At 41.1% G+C, this 16,901-nt stretch overlaps 1 protein-coding gene across 1 annotated transcript in view; it reads right to left on the reverse strand.

The window, feature by feature from the left end:
• LOC122540528 (CMP-N-acetylneuraminate-beta-galactosamide-alpha-2,3-sialyltransferase 4-like) overlaps positions 1 to 16,901 on the reverse strand; it is a 111,474-nt gene that overhangs the window by 31,047 nt on the left and 63,526 nt on the right. The window contains exon 9 of the mRNA XM_043676393.1: positions 12,450 to 12,639. Coding sequence (XP_043532328.1) covers positions 12,450 to 12,639 — 190 coding nt within the window. The remainder of the gene's footprint in view (positions 1 to 12,449; positions 12,640 to 16,901) is intronic.

Consider the following 16,901-nt stretch of genomic DNA (forward strand, 5'->3'; position numbering starts at 1 on the left):
GCATTTGGATGGGTATATGAATAGGAAGGGTTTGGAGGGATATGGGCCGGGTGCTGGCAGGTGGGTCTAGATTGGGTTGGGATATCTGGTCGGCATGGACGGGTTGGACCGAAGGATCTGTTTCCATGCTGTACATCTCTATGATTCTATGACTCTATCTATGCAGAATTGCTTCCAACCTGGATTTAAAATCAGAAGCTGAACAAGTAAACATATTTTTACATTTAATTTGGACTAGGGCTTCATAGTTCATCAAGGTGTAAATGGCATAGATCATTTTGTTAAGTTCTATAAGCTTTACATATTTACTTTAAGATGAGATAAATGTCATTCTCGAAAGTGGAAGGTTGAATAAAAGTATTCAGCATAAGGGGATACAGGGGATCCATAGATAAACAAATTAATAGAACAAATAACATTACAGTGCTGTACAGGCCTTTGATGTTGCATTAACCTGTGGAACCAATCTGAAGCCTCTCTCACCTACACTAGTCCATTATCATCCATATGGTTATCCAATGACCATTTAAATGCCCTTAAAGTTGGCAAGTCTATTGCTGTTGCAGACAGGAAGTTCCATGCCCCTACCATTCTCTGCGCAAAGAAATTACCACTGGCATCTGTTCTATATCTATCACCCTCAATTTAATGCTATGTCTCCTTGTGCTAGCCATCACCATCTGAGGAAATTGCTCTAGATCAGTGAAAAATGTCACAGAAAAGCTTTGAAATGAAAATTCATAAAAGGTAGATTTGTTGCTGAAATTGATTATGAATATTTGTCAGAGTTATTATCATCCAAAGAGGCTTTGATTTTAGAGGAAGCAATTCAAATGGAATTGGAAGCTGCAATCACAGAGATCCACAAAGAAAATTGAAAAAGTAAAGATCAAGCGTATTACAGACCGCAACAAAATTAATTCTGTTTACAACGGTTTAAAATGTTTAAAGACACTCGTAACCAATCAACACAAAGAATAGACCAGACAGCGGATACTAACAGCCAGTGTCAGCGCTGTGGGACATGGAAACCTTATAGGCACAAGCTGTGCCCAGCTATTAGGAGAGAATGCCACATCTGTAAAGTAGCAGATCACTTCCAGAGATATACAGAGTTGGATGCAGTTACAGAGTAATAGATGGTAAATAAATGCTCACACAAATATGGTAATGCGGTAAAACAACTGGAAATAGGAGACATAGCCAATTTATTCTTAGGGTAACCTGGTGATCCAATCAATTGTTTTGGCAAGAAACAATTTATGTCAAAGTGGATCGCTATAATTTGAAAAATGACTGAATTATCAGATCATGTAACATGGATGAATAAATAAAAGTTGCAGCCAAGCATGGTGAAACAGCATGGTTTAGGAAGTATAGTTCTCATGTTTAAGTGTAGCTACTTGAAACACTACAAAGCAAAAAGAGTATAATAGACTAGAAAATGTATATGCACTGCACAGTCACGATGTCTCATTCTTGAGGATGAATGCATGTCTTGACCTTAACCTCATTAAATTTGTTATAGTTAATTAAAATCAACAGCAACTGAACAAAAGGCAGCCAATTTTGTCAATCCTCACCAAAACCAATTTTGTCAATCCTCACCATTCAGGTCAACTGGTCAAGGAACAATTAGTTATGGAACTTCAGGTCAAGGAGAAATCAGGTATTGAACAAAATCTGTTGAACAATTGGCTAAGTGACAATCCAGAAAAGATTTAATTGGGCTTTCTGGCCTCACTTTTTGGACCACAAAATCTAAAAGAAAGGCATCAATTGAGATGTCATATGTTGGCATAAAAGAACTATTACGGGGGTGGTATGGTGGCACTGTGGTTAGCACTGCTGCCTCACAGCGCCAGAGACCCAGGTTCAATTCCCGCTTCAGGAAACTGCTGTATGGAGTTTGCACATTCTCCCCGTGTCTGCGTGGGTTTCCTCTGGGTGCTCCGGTTTTCTCCCACAGTCCAAAAATGTGCAGGTTAGGTGAATTGACCATGCTAAATTGTCCGTAGAGTTAGGTGAAGGGGTAAATGTAGGGGAACGGGTATGGGTGGGTCCTCTTCGGAGGGTTGGTGTGGACTTGTTGGGCCGAAGGCCTGTTTCCACACTGTAAGTAATCTAATTTCATATCAGCAACAAGATGGAAATCTGTGATTATATGTTGTCAGAAATGTTTTCCACTCCTATTATCACTGAAGAAAATTCAGTTGCTAGAGGTATGACATAAATATCACTTGCAACTGCTCATGCCTACGGCCATATTAGTCTGAAAATGTCTAATCTCGAAAGCTAAACAGACTCAGGCCTGGTTAGTACTTGGATGGGAGACTGCCTGGGAATTCCAGGTGCAGTAGGCTAAAAAAGTGGGCGGCATGCTGGCACAGTGATTAGTACTGCTGCCTCACAGCGCCAGAGACCCGGGTTCAATTCCTGCCTCAGGCAACTCTGTGTGGAGTTTGCACAGTCTCCCCGTGTCTGCATGGATTTGCACCGGGTGCTCCGGTTTCCTTCCACAATCCAAAAATGTGCAGGTTAGGTGAATTGGCCATGCTAAATTGCCCGTAGTGTTAGGTGAAGGGGTGAATGTAGGGGAATAGGTCTACGTGGGTTGTGCTTCGGAAGGTTGGTGTGGACTTGTCGGGCCGAAGGGCCTGTTTCTACACCGTAAGTAATCTAATGTGCATAATTCCAAAAACACAGCGTCATCATGTAGCTTTTCAAGGATGTGTGGAGTATTGGACTGGGGTGGACAAAAGTTAAAAATCACACAGAGGTTGCTTGTTGGAAGAGCAAGCTTCTGGGTGCTGTACCTTCGTCAGGAAGCTTGTGACTAGCTACTTGATGAAGGAGGACTGCTCTGAAAGCTTGTATTTCCAAATAAACCTGTTGGATGAAAACCTGGTGTTGTGTGATTTTTAACATTCATTCCAATGACGTCAAGCAAAAAGGAATTGTGCATTTGTCAAAAAGAAGCAGACTATTGAAATGGTGATGGGAGGAGAGGGACTACTATCCCCACTGCAGTCTTGTTGAAGTACCCCTTCTATAGCCAGCAGCCCCTCCTCAGTCTTCCTCCTGCCATCACAGTCTGTCTCCCTCCTTCTTAGCCACACTAAATTTAAAGCCAAACCAGTCTAAATATGTATATGCTTGTTCCTGTAAGCACACGTGTGAATTTTTGAAGTAGTGCAGAGTGCACGTGTGTAGTGACATTGAAACTATCTCTGTGGATGTATAATTGTAATGTGTGCACATGGGTGGATAGAGTTGTTATAATGGACTATCTTAACTACACATGTATAGATGGGATAGTGGTAGCAACAGAGGCAGAAAGAGGCAGGCACTCCTAAATTAGTTTCTGAAGTATTTCCTACAGCCGTATGTGCCCTGTCCAACAAGAAATAGTGTTCTGTTTGGCCTGGGTCTTGGGAATCAGGTAGACCAAGTGGATGCAGTGACTGTAGGAGGCTGTTGGGGACAGTGATTATAATGTTTAGGATGATGGTGGAAGATGACATCACTCGATCCAGAGAAATCCCAAAATCTTCTGTTAATGTATCAATAATAAAAGAATATTAAAAAGAGGAGCGGTGTTGATTAGGGCCAAAAAGAGGCATTGAGGTGAGAGCAATGGCTACAGTATCAAACAAATATATTCCATCTGTTTTTACCTACAAGGCAGATACTTCCCAGGCCTTAGTGATAGAGAAGGAAATTTAGTCACTGGGAAGGTTTGACATCGAATAGGTAGAGCACTGAATAGACTGTTGGCGCTTAAAGTTGATAGAGTTCCAGGGTCAGATCAGATGCATCCGAGATATTGAAAGAAACAATAATGGTATTTGGAGAGGCTCTGACATTTATCTTGCAATCTTCCTTGGATTTGGGTTGGTACCAGAGGGCTGAAGATGTGCAAGCATTGCATCCTTGTTTAATGAGGTTTTTAAGAAGGGTTTATGCCTGAAACATCGATTCTCCTGTTCCTTGGATGCTGCCTGACCTGCTGCGCTTTTCCAGCAACACATTTTCAGTTTTAATAGATAGGGCCAGCAATTACAAGCAATTGGGGCAGGAGATGGCCGAGTGATGTTGTCACTGGATTAGTAATCCAAAGACACACTTCAAATCTCACCACCACAGGTGGCTGAATTTGAATTCCGTTAAATCTGAAATTAAAAATCCAATAATAATCATGAAAGTATTTTAAAACACATCTGTTCAACTATGCCCTTTGGGGAAAGAAAACTATATTCTTACCTGTCTGGCCTACATGTGTTTCTGAACTAAAATGGCCTAGAAGCCATTCAGTTGTATAAACTGTGTGAAAGTCTCAAAAAAAAATGAAGCTGGTCAGGCCACCTGACATCAGGCACTAAAAACGAAAGAGCAAATACAACCCTGCAACAGCATCCTTCCGCACTAGGGGTGAATGCAGAAATGGGGAGAATTGTATCACAGACAATCAAGCATCAGCCTGATGCCATGTTCAAAGAATCTTACCTGACAGAGAGGCAGGACAAAGCCAGTGGAGGTGGCAACATAGTTTGATACAGTCAGGCGGGAGTTGTTCTGGGAGTTCTCAACATTAACTTGGCACCCCATGATGTCTCATGTTACAAGGTCAAACCTGGACAAGGAAACCTCATGATGCTTATAACATTCCCCGCCCAGTTGATGAATCAATGCTCCATCGTGCTGTCAACCACTTGGAGGATGTATTGAGGATGGCAATGGGCCAGAATGCACTCTGGTTGGGGAAATGTAATTTCCACCAATAAGAATGGGTCAGTAACACCACTACTGATTGAGTTGGCTGAGTACTAGAGGGCATTAGTACTAGATTAGGCTTGCAGCAGGTGGTGAGAGAATGATAAAACATACTTGACCTCAACTCATCAGTCTGTCGGATGCAGATGCATCTGTGCATGACAGTATCAGTAAGAGTGACCAATGCACAGTCCTTGTGAAGAAAAAGTCCTACCTTCTCATTGAGAACACCCTTCTTGTGTTGTGTGGCGCTTTCACTGAGTTACATGGGACAGATTGTGAACAGATCTAGCAACTCATGACTGGGGAACCATGGGGGGCTGTGGGCCATCAACAGTAGCAGAAATATTCCAACACAATCTGCAGCCTCATGGCCTAGCATATCCTCCAATTCTACCATTATCATCAAGCCAGGGGATCAACCCTGGTTCAATGTAGAGTTCAGGAGGGCATGTCAGAAACAGTACCAGGCATATGTAACAATGAGGTGTCAGCCTGGTGAAGCTACTAAACAGGAGTACCTGCAGACCGAACAACACAAGCAGCAAGCAATGACATAGAGCTATTTGATTCTACAATCAATGGATCAGGTCTAAGATCTTCAGTCCTGTCACATCTAGTCATGAAGAATGGTGGGCAGTTGAACAACTCACTGGAGGAGCAGGAGGCTCTGCAAATATCTCCATCCTCAAGGATGGGGGAGCCAATCATATCAGTGCAAATGAAAAACATTTTCAGCAACGTTCAGTTAGAAATGCATGATCCACCTTGGCCTCCTCCTGTGGTCGCAGAGATGCAAGTCCTCAGTCAGTTCAACATTGTGTGAAATCATGAAATGGCTGGAAGCACTGAATTCTGTGAAAGCTACAGGTCCTGATAACAATGTACCGAAGACTTATGTTCCAGAAATTGCCACAGTCCTAGCAAAACTGCATCTACCCAACAATTGGAAAATTATGTCTTATACACAAAAAAAAGGACAAATCCAGCCTGGCCAGTTACCATCCAATCAGTCTACTCTCAATCTTCAGTAAAATGACAAAAGGTGTCTTCCACAGGGGTATCAAACGGCACCTGCTCAGCAATAATATGTTCGGTGACACCCAGTTTGGGTTCCACTGGGGCCACCCAGCTCTGACCTCATTCCAGTCTTGGTTTAAATATGGCCAAAAGAGCTGGATTCCAGAGGGGAGGGGAGGGGAGGGGAGAGTGACACTGAGGGCATATAACCAAATGTGGCAACCTTAGAAAACAGGAATCAGGAGAAAGCTCTCTGCTATTTGGAGTCATATTTAACATAAAGGAAGGCGGTTGTGGCTGTTAGAGGTCAGTCATCACAGCTCCAGGAGTTCCTGAGGGTAGTATCCTTGTCCCAACCATCTTGAGTTATAGCATCAATGACCTCCATAAGAGGTCAAAAGTGGGGATTTTGGTTGATGATTGCACAATGTTCAGGCCATTTATTACTTTTCAGACATTGAAATAGGCCTTTTTCAAATGCTGCAAGACCTTGTCAATATCATGCTTAGACAGATAAATAGCAAGTAAAATTCGCATCGTACAAATACCAGGCAATGTCTTTCTCCAATGAGTGACAATCCGACCATCACTTTGACTTTCAGCAGCATTACCATATCTGAATTCCCGATACCAACATCCTGAGGTTACCACTGGCCAAAAACTGAACCAGACCAACCATATAAATACTATGGCTAGAAGAGCATGTCAAAGACGAGCAATGCTGTGGCAAGAGTTCACCTGATTCCCCAAAGCTTATCCACCATCTACGAAGTGCAGGTCAGGAGTGTGATGGAATACTCCCACTTGTCTAGGCTACATGTGAGGTGCAGTATGCAGTACTGGTCACTATACCTGGGACACCGTACGAAGGATGTTAATGTGTGGGAACCAGGCCAGAGAAGGTTTACTAGACTAATAACTGGAATGAGTGGATTGCCTTATGAAGAAAGGCAAAGCAGGGTTAGATTGTATTGTCTGAAGTTTAGAAGAATCAGAGGTGACTGACTTGAAACATAAGATTCTGAAGGGCCTTGAGCAGGTGGACATCAAAAAGATGTTTCCTCTTCTGGGAGAGTCTAGAACTGGGGGTTATCATTTGAAAATAAGGTGTTGCCTATTAAAAACATAGACAAGGAAACATTTTTTCTCTCAACATGTTGTGAATCATTGAATTCCCTTCTTGTGGGAATTTACGCAATGTGGAAAAGATTGTGGATGCAGAATCTTTAAATATGTTTAAGACAGAGGTCGATTGATTACTAAAGGGATGAAAAATTATCGGGGTTGTAGATTTGAGTGTATTAGCTGTGATCAACCATGATCTTATTGAGTGGTGGAATAGGCTTGAAGGGCCGACTCTTCCTTGCTCAGATGTTTGTATGTTCATTTGGATGAATGCAAGTTCAACAACACTCAAGAAGTTCGACATCATCCAAGACAAAATAACCTGCTTGATTGACACCATGTCCACAAGCATCCACTCCCTCCACTTCTGCTGTTCATTAGCAGTATTTATAATCTACAAGAAGCACTGCAGAAATTCACTAAGACTAATTAAATGGCACATTCCAAAATCCACAACCACATGTGCATCTCCACTGAGAAGGGTAAGGGCAAGTTGGCGTCAAAGGAGGATGCTCCACTTGTTCTCTTTCTCTTCTCTCTTTTTAGCAGTCCTGCAGCAGCATGTGGGGAAGCAAGTCCCAGAGCAGCGTGAGGGGAAGCGAGTCCCAGAGCAGCGTGAGGGGAAGCGAGTCCCTGAGGGGAAGCGAGTCCCAGAGCAGCGTGAGGGGAAGCGAGTCCCAGAGCAGCGTGAGGGGAAGCTAGTCCCAGAGCAGCACAACTTACCTTGGTGCAGCTGAGTGCCAATGGAGAGTGTACTGGAAGCTTGGAGTGGAGCAGAACAAATGTTGGACTGGGGCCTGGCACAGGCAGTCAGACCATATGCTCGCTAAGCTTCTGCAATGTAATGTCTGTTTGAAATTCTTTATTGGACTGTAATGTCAATCCTTCAACAATGTTATAACTATCTTATTTCTAACATTTTTTTTTGTATCCAAGATTTGAACTTAGGTACAAATAGGTAGATAAGATGGCACCAGCAGAGACAGCCATTGTAAAAACGTTTCACTATACTCCTGTACTTCTGTACTGGAGTACACAATAAAGGATATTCTACTCTCTTCTGAAAGATGCCTCTCACCATCCTGACTTGAAAATATATCATCATTCCTTCCCTACTTCTGGGTCACTTCTAAAGGCTGATTGTTTGCATAGGAGTAAGGTGCAGAGTTATGTGAAAAGACAGAGGTTTGGCAGTAATTCAAAATGCTCAGAGAGCTGGTGTAGATATGAGGGCTGAATGGTCTCTTTCTACACTATAACAATTCTGAGCTTCCATGTGTAGGAGTGAAATGGAAATGTCTGTGTAATTGTCAACTGAGCCCGTATGTGTGTGGGTCTCCAGTAAAAATGACAACGCTGGTGCATAATAACAATACTCTGTGGGTTGTGATATTCATGTCGGAATAGGTGTAGCATAGAACAGTCAATGTGAAACAATTGAGTGCATTGAGTGTACCATAGAAATGAGTGCCTGGGTATATATTTCAGCTGTGTGGGTGTATTATGGAGATAGACATGTGAATGTGCAATATTATGGTCAATGTCACTGTAAAGTGGAAATGACCATCTTTACCCATAATTAAATGAGAATGTATAATGGAACTATCAATGCTTTTGTATAATGGAACCGCTCATGTGAGTGGAAAATGTTAATGTTTTCATGCGTCTATATTGCAATTGTCTGTGTGAGAGTATGTTGGAAATTACTTTGTGGGTGCATAGTTGAGATAACAGTGTAGGAGTACAATAGAATTAGCTGTATTGGCATATTGTGGAAATGTCTATATGAACGTATATTGGAGACTCTGTATAGTGTATAGTACAACTTTCTGCGTCGGTATAAAATGTGAAAATGTATGTCAGTTATGGTGTATAAGAGAACTGCCTGCGTGCTTGTAGAAAGGAAAATTCTGGCTGGGTGTTTAATGGAATGTTTTGGCGAGTGCATATGTAGGTGTCAATGTGGAATTGGTTGATGGGAATAATCATGTGAGTCTATAATATGTGGGTGCCTGTCTGAGTGAGTGTTTGAGAGTCATATCATGTTGGTGCATTATAGAACTGTCCATGTGGCTGTTAGAGGGAAGTGTCTTGTGAGGGGATAATGAGATTGTCTATTTGGGTGTATACGGAAATTACTTTGTGGGTATAACAAGCCAGGTAGATGGACTCAAAGTATTTCCACTGGTTAGAGATTCTAGAACTAGGGTGTATAGTCTAAAAATTAGGGCCAGGCTTTACGGGAGAGATGTTGGAAAGCACTTCCAAGCACAAAGGGTGGCAGAGGATTAGAACTCTCTTCCATGAATGGCAGGTGAAGCTAGATCAGTTGTTAATTTGAAATCCAAGATAAATTATTTTTTGTTAAGTAAAGGCATTGAGAGATATGGGCCAAAGGCAGGTACATGGAGGAGGCCACAAATCAGCTATGATCTGATTGAATGGCAGAACAGGTCTGAGGATGCAGAATGGCCTACTCCTATTCCTAGGTTTCTACACAGTATATAACTGATATGTGTAAGTGCATGTCTAAATGAACTGTCAGTATGGGTACTGTGGATAATTAGTGGTTAATTTGCTTGTAAAATCAAAATATATGGGAAGATATGCAATAGTAATGTCTGTGTCAGTATTTACTGATGATATCTGTGTGGGTATATAATGCAAATGTCTATGGCGAGCAATAACAGAAATGTTGGTGTGGATCTACAATGAAGCCACCTGTGTGAGTGTACAACGGAATTGTCAATATGAGTGAGCAGGTTAGCTTCAAGACAGCAGCAGGAGAAGAGGCAGAGAATAACTTGAGGACCAGGCTGAGAGGCTTTGCCATGAGAGGTAATTTATGACATTGAAAAGGTGCAGGTTTTAAGTCCTCAGCTATCTACAATTTATTGGTGATTGCTAGTTCTTTAATAGCATTGGTAAAGTTTATTGGCAGTACTATATTGACATTTAATTATTATAATCAATGAAAATCATTATGAATTGCACCATAGAGAAATAGCAAAGATGATGCGCTTCTGAAGGCCACTTTCATCCAGATTAAATGTGTCTTGCTAAGTGTCTGTAGCTGCAGGAACGTCAGCACGAAATAATTGGGCTGGACACCAAACTACAGATGCTGTGACACATCAGGGAGAAGGGACAGTTACTTGGGAACTTTATTTCAGGGGAGTGGTCACTCTTGTTAAGACAGCATCCTCGGTCATCTCAATTGATGAATGGTCAGGGCTTCAGAAGGTGTGACTACAAGTGAGGTAATTAAGAAAACCCAGAAGGTGGCAAACAGAAGCCTCAGCCTTTATAATTGTTTCAATAGCTTTAAGATATTTTCAAACTGTTTGGATGCAGGACAGATCAGCTAACTGACGTTGGCATCATAATGCAGGAAGATAAATGAGCTGGGGTGGGGGGGGTTGCGGGCAGGGTGGGAAATAGCAATGCAGTGGCACTAAGGGAAATCATAGTGAAGGAGGTTGGCTCTGTTCTTGGAAGAAAAGAAAGACTCTAGGTAGTTGTGTTGTCTGCGTGGTGGCAGGGTTTAGGACATCTGCTGTGGGCAGGAGAAGAACTTGCAATGGGAAGGGAGAATCCAGTGATTTGATCCACATCGATTCTAATACAGAGGTAGAACAATGAAAAAGGTTTTGCTAAGGGAGAATGAGAAGGTAGACCTTCCCTTCTCTAATCCAGGAATAATGAGGCAAATCTCTTGTTTCTCAAGTCTCCATCTCTCCAAAAACTGAGTTTTTCTAACTACGGAACCTGGCTTATGCTTTCATTCACATGACATTGGCTCATGTGGTGTGAAAGACATTGATACATCCAATCATCAGCCTCTTGATTTGTCCTCCCTATGTCTTCACATAGAAACATCAAAAATAGCAGCAGAAAGAGGCCATTCAATGTGATCATGGCTGATCATTCAACTCAGTTCCCTATTCCTGCTTTCTCCCTATGTCTTTTGATCCCTTTAGCCATAAGAACTACATATAACTCCTTTGTGGAAGCATTCAATATTTTGACCTTAACCACTTTCTGTGTCAGAGAATTCCACAGGCATCCCCGTCTTTGGGTGATGAAATTTCTCCTCATCTCAGTCCAACATGACATACTCCGTATCCTTGAAATGTGAAACCCTGATTTCGGACTCATCTATCATTGAGAACAATCTTCCTGCATTTCCCTGTCTAGTCCTGTTAGAATTTAATAGGTTAGTATGAGATCATCCTTCATTCTTCTAAACCCCAGTGAATAAAGGCCTATACCAATCTAGTCTCTCGTTATACACCAGCCCTGCCTTCCCTGGAATCAATCTGGTAATCCTTTATTGAAATTCCTCCATAATCAGAACATACTTCCTTAAGTAGTGAGATGAAAACTGCACATTATACTCCAGGTGCGGTCTCACCAAGGTCCTGTAGAATTGCAGCAAAACATCGCGGCTTCTGTATTTGAATCCTCATGTTATGAAGGCAATTTGCCATCTTGTCGCTATGCTGCACCTGCATGCTTACTACCAGTGATTGGTATACAGGACAGTCAAGTCTTATTGCACCTCCCTTTCTCCCAATCTATCTTTATACTGATAGTAATCTGCCTTCCTCTTTTTGCCACCAAAGTGAATAATGTTTCATTTATTGACAATATACTTCATCTGGCATGCACTTGCCCATTTACTTAATTGCCCAAAATCATACTGTAGCATCTCTGCATCCTCCTCACAGTTTGGATCATCTGAAAATTTGGATATATTATATTTAGCCCCCTTATCTAAACTCATTTCTACATAATGTGATTAGCTGGGGTTCCAGCACTGATTGCTGTGTTATTGCATTGGTCACTGGCTGTCACTTGGATAAAGACCAGATTCTTCTGACTCTTTGATTCCTGTCTGCCAAGCAATTCAAAGCAAACTAAAGCAAACTAAAAAAGTAATTTTTGGAAAAACCCAGCAGGTCTGGCAACAGTTGTGGAGAGAAATCTGTGTACCAGATACCAATGCTTCCAGTACCTCGAGGGCTACTTCCTTTCGTACTCTGGGCTGTAGATTATCAGACTCTGGTGGTACATCAGCCATCAACTCCATCAATGTTCCCAACACCATTTCCCTACTATTTGTGATTTTCTTCACGTCCTTCCTCTCACTTGGTTGCACTCCCCAACATTTTTGGGGCATTCTTTGTGGCCTCCTTTGGGAACCAAATTATGTATTTAATTAGTCTTTTTTCACCATTATAACTTCACCTGTTTCTGCTGTAAGAGACCTAAATTTGTCTTCACTAATTATTTTTAGAGTTACCTGACCTCCCATACCAATGTGACTGTGTAAATGGTGGGCTGTAAATTCACTACATCATTTATCAGAAGAAGGCTCCCAAACAATTGAGCTTTTGCAGGAAAGGTTTAGCTGCAACTCTTAACCATTTTGTGAACACAGTACAGAAGCCACCACATAGTAATTCTGAATGGCTTCGGTCTGGATGTAGCTGGTGTGAACCATTACAGTTTCAATCCAGGATACCTACTTTTGTCTCATTGTACACGATCGCCTTCAACCAGTGAATGTCGACTGTCTTAAATGGTACGAGCACAAAGAGTGTATCAAGATTGTTTTCAACGGTGGGATCTTCAATTGTTGATTCCGGGTAAAAGATCCTAAGGGTTGTTTTGTTTCCAACATCCTTCTCATAGCCTCTCACTGGAGCATTGTTTAATCTAGAAACAGAAAACATTAAGACACAAGTTCAAAAGTAAATATTATGCCCAATTGAACATTCCATTTTAAACGATTTAATCACATTGACTTTAAGATGCTTTATTATTTGCATCTAAAAATAAGGCAGTTCTTTGGGTGACTTTACTGCTTTAAATCTCCAGTAAGTAACATTCATTAAGAAAATATGAATTCAGATGAGCATAATTAGTCCCTTTTGAAAGATTGACTTATTGGTAGAACGAGGGACATCTCTGTCACCAGCATTCCAATGTAATCACTAGACTTTCTCCTGACTGAAATTCTTAATTATTCCCATTAATCCTGATGTCACTTTCTCATCACATTCTTCAGTCTTATCTTTTACACAGAATTCCATATTGCTTAGAACTACAGAGATAGGATATTCGGCCCACCTATTAAACATGTCTAAATTATTCTTCCAAATTGCATTTCCTGAAAGTGAGGTCCAAATCCAAACTAGTCTGTGTGAAACGTTCCTCTTAAATTTTTACTTATTAATTATCAGACACAGTTCTCTTCTGAACATTTTTACGTCATTTGATTAATTTGCATCCCCTGGCAGTGATCAGTAGGGTTAGTTTGTGCTCTCAGTTGGTAATTGGTGGGGTGAGATATTAATCACATCTGCTAGGTTTTAGGCACTCTATTCAGGCATCCTTACTGTCAGTTTGGCAATTTGGAGATGGAAAATTTTACATTGCAACAAATTCTGAACAACTTTCAGAAGGTTAAAGGGGAGGTGCTATTTTATGGATGGAGTAGAAAAGCAACAGAGTGTCAGTGTTAGTGGAACGGGGGAAAGGGACTGCAGATTACAGGGTAAATTGCAGCCTGGTTGGGAGTTTATTTGATGCAGCCATGGAAATAAAGGTGAAGCGAGCTGAGAACAAGAAAGGGAGCCCTTAATCCTTAAATAATCAGTGGATACTATGGAATCCCAGCATTTGCAGTTCTTAGTTCTCTGAGAATGGGAAATTTGTGTGGCAAGTGATGGCACATGGATGTGTGGAGCATCACCTCCAAGATCAATATACAATGCAGGAAGAAATTGAATAAATAACAAGTTTAGACAACATTTGCATCTCTCAAATATTCTGCACAGCCCTGCTTGATGCACCTGCTTCCAATTGTTCCCCTCCCTGCTCTCCATAGCTGCCTACAAATCTACAAGAAACACTTCCACTTTCTTTCGATTTGCCCTGGACAGTCAGAAACTGCTATCAGTCTCACAATGATTTCTTCCACTTTATCTCACTGGTTCCTTTTCTCTTTTAAGAGAAGCTGATACATAAAGGAAGTTTAGCCAACATAGGAGGAGCACCATTTGTCACTCAGTGCCACCCTGAAAACAGAGTGAAAGCAGGACTCTAGACTTGCTACTGACACAATGGAAAAGCAGTAACATTATAAAATGAAAGATTTACATTCATCAAGTGACTCTCACAAGCTCATAAAGCACCCTGCAACCAATTCAGAGCTTTTTGAATTTTAATGACTGAAGTAATGTCATTACTGTGGTAGCCAATGTGCAGAAAATGCTCCTACAAGAACCAAGTTGACGGTTCTTTTGATCTATACTTATTGAGAAATCTGGTTGATAGATCTGCTTGCTCAAGACTTGACATTGTTAAGTTATTTATTCTGTAACCTTGGAAACCAGAACAACTCTGTTTATTTTATATTGGGACCCATGATCTAGTGGTAGTCGAGTGACAGTGTACTCCACTAGCCTCAGTTGTAACTGTAGCTAGAGTTTAGATAAGGTTATTGGGAATAGACAGGAATATGGAGTAATCAGACCATCCATGATCTTAATAAGTGGCAGTACAGGCTCAAGGGATGAAACGGCCAACTTCTCCTCCTTAATCATACATTCAAGTGGAAAGTAACACTTGAGTGGCCACGAGATACTGGCAGTTTGGAACACTTTACTGACCGTTTACAGCTTACAAGCAACATGTCTCTCTTTTCCAAGGGATTGCATATCTTCCTTTTTGGATTACAAACTGAAATGGAAGTGAGACACTGCTATCTAGCTGAAATACCAGAAGAGATTTACGATTTGGTAAAACCAAATGCTGCAAATTTTGAGCTGTATAAGACAGTGTTGCTGTTGAAGCAGTGAGATTGTTACATTAGTGGGACTGAGTGGCACCAAGAATTATGAAATAAGTAATCTTCCTGATGATAGCTACCTGATTGTTTGAATTGCAGTTTGTTACAAATCTATAATTGAAGAGCAAGAAGAGATCAAGGGACGGAAAACAGAAAATATTGCTCTGTTCCTTCTCTGAGTGAAAAGACAGAACCACAAAAATGTTAAATGAAATAATTCTGATGTAAGGAATACCTCGGTCTAGCAGATCACCTATTGAAATGAAGAATGACAGGCAACTGCATGTCATCATTGCAAAGCTAAAAGCTGAAATAACTCCATGAAAGCTGGTATCCAGTCACCACGTCACCCTTTATTTACACATGCACAGTACACGACACTAACCCAGCCATCTCAGAGCCAACTCCTCGAGTGAACAGAATCCCTGATGCTCCTGTTTAGATTTGTCAGCCAGAGGTCTCTGATTGAACCAGGTAAACATCTCCAATCTGGGAGCTCCTATTCTATGAGGTCCACTAGGCTGACCTCGTTACAATCGCTACAAAAGGAATTGTGAGAAACAACTCCTCCCATGCTTGAGATGGAGAATTTTGATCATTGTATTTTTCCTTGAATCCGTTTTTCCACCCATGAATTTTGTGTCAAACTATTTGTCTTTTATTTCTTTCTGAAATGTGAATGAGTGTGGGCTCATTTACGATTTTTAAAGCAGTATGGTTTAAGTCACAAAGTAATAATTAGCCATTCTTTCTTTGCCATTTCTTAAAGTTGTTGTGTTATAATAGAGTTATTTCCTATTAATGATGAAACCCAATGTGAATTACTTTGTCCTGAATAGAAGTCAGTCAGGCAAGTTGGTCATTTTGGTGGTTTATTTGTGTCTTTACTAATTTGTGGTGATTTGTGGAACAGTGGGGCTTGATTATCAGTGCACATTTCCCAGTCAAGTCGTGCATTTTTCAATTAGATTCAAGAAGCCATTATAATTGTCACTTTGGCTATTACTGGTTAGACAAGGATGCAATCAAAAGGAAGACAGATGGACGACACTGGAGCAGGGTCGGAGGAGAACAAGTGTGGTCAGCCATGACACAAAGGCTGCAGACAGGTTGACAAGAATGGCAAGTGATAGTTCACCAGGGTTAAAATCACATAGGATATAATTTGTTACTTCTATCAGGACTACAGTCATTCTGTGGTTGAGGGGATAGCTGATTGGAGCGAATAGAAGTTTATAAAATCATGAGGGGTTTGGATAAGGTGAATGGAAGGTGGCTTTTCTCTAGAATGGAGGATTCCAAGACTAGAGGGCATATTGTTATGGTGATAGGAGATAGATCTAAAAAAAAAACACGAGTGGCAATTGTATTTTATACAGAGAATAGTTCATGTGTGGAATGAACTTCCAGAGGAAGTGGTAGATGCAGGTACAGTTACATAATTTAGAAGATATTTAGATAAGGACACAAATAAGAAGTGTTTGGAGAGATATCAGCCAAGCGTAGGAAGGTGGGACTAGTTTATTTTGGGATTATGGTCGGCATGGACTAGTTGGACCAAATACTCTGTTTCCGTGCTATGTGACTCTTTGACTCCACAAGTAAAAATGGAAACATGACAATGGATTTGAATGGTGACAAGAGGGTCACACTGATGAGGAAAGGGAGATTGGAGATAGGCTTTCTGAGTAGGTATGAATTAACAGCAGATTTGGAGGAGAGGGGACAGTATAATGGAAAAGGAAACTATGAATGGTAACAGCTAATCAGGGACCAAGATGGGAAGTAAGTGTACAGCAGTTGAGTGGAAATAGGAATGAGAGGACAGGAACCGATTGTTATAGACAGCATGAGTTGAGAGCAAGCATAAGGGGAGTTGACATGGGGATTAATGGATATTGGAGGGAGGACAGGGGCATTCTTAGTTGAATTAATGGGAAAACAAAGGGAAGGAAACAACTGGGCAGCAAACCAGATTGTCTCAATTTTAGTAACAGAAAGCTCGTCAGTGACCTAAGCTCATTGTAAGACGTCAGGATCAAGGAGGCAAAGGAAATTGTTCAAAAAGATGGTTTATAGTAAAAATAGACATAGGGAGGAAAGGGTTCTTTTCCCATATGCTCTT

Source organism: Chiloscyllium plagiosum, chromosome 35 (genome assembly GCF_004010195.1).
Source record: "Chiloscyllium plagiosum isolate BGI_BamShark_2017 chromosome 35, ASM401019v2, whole genome shotgun sequence".
Lineage (NCBI taxonomy): Eukaryota > Metazoa > Chordata > Chondrichthyes > Orectolobiformes > Hemiscylliidae > Chiloscyllium > Chiloscyllium plagiosum.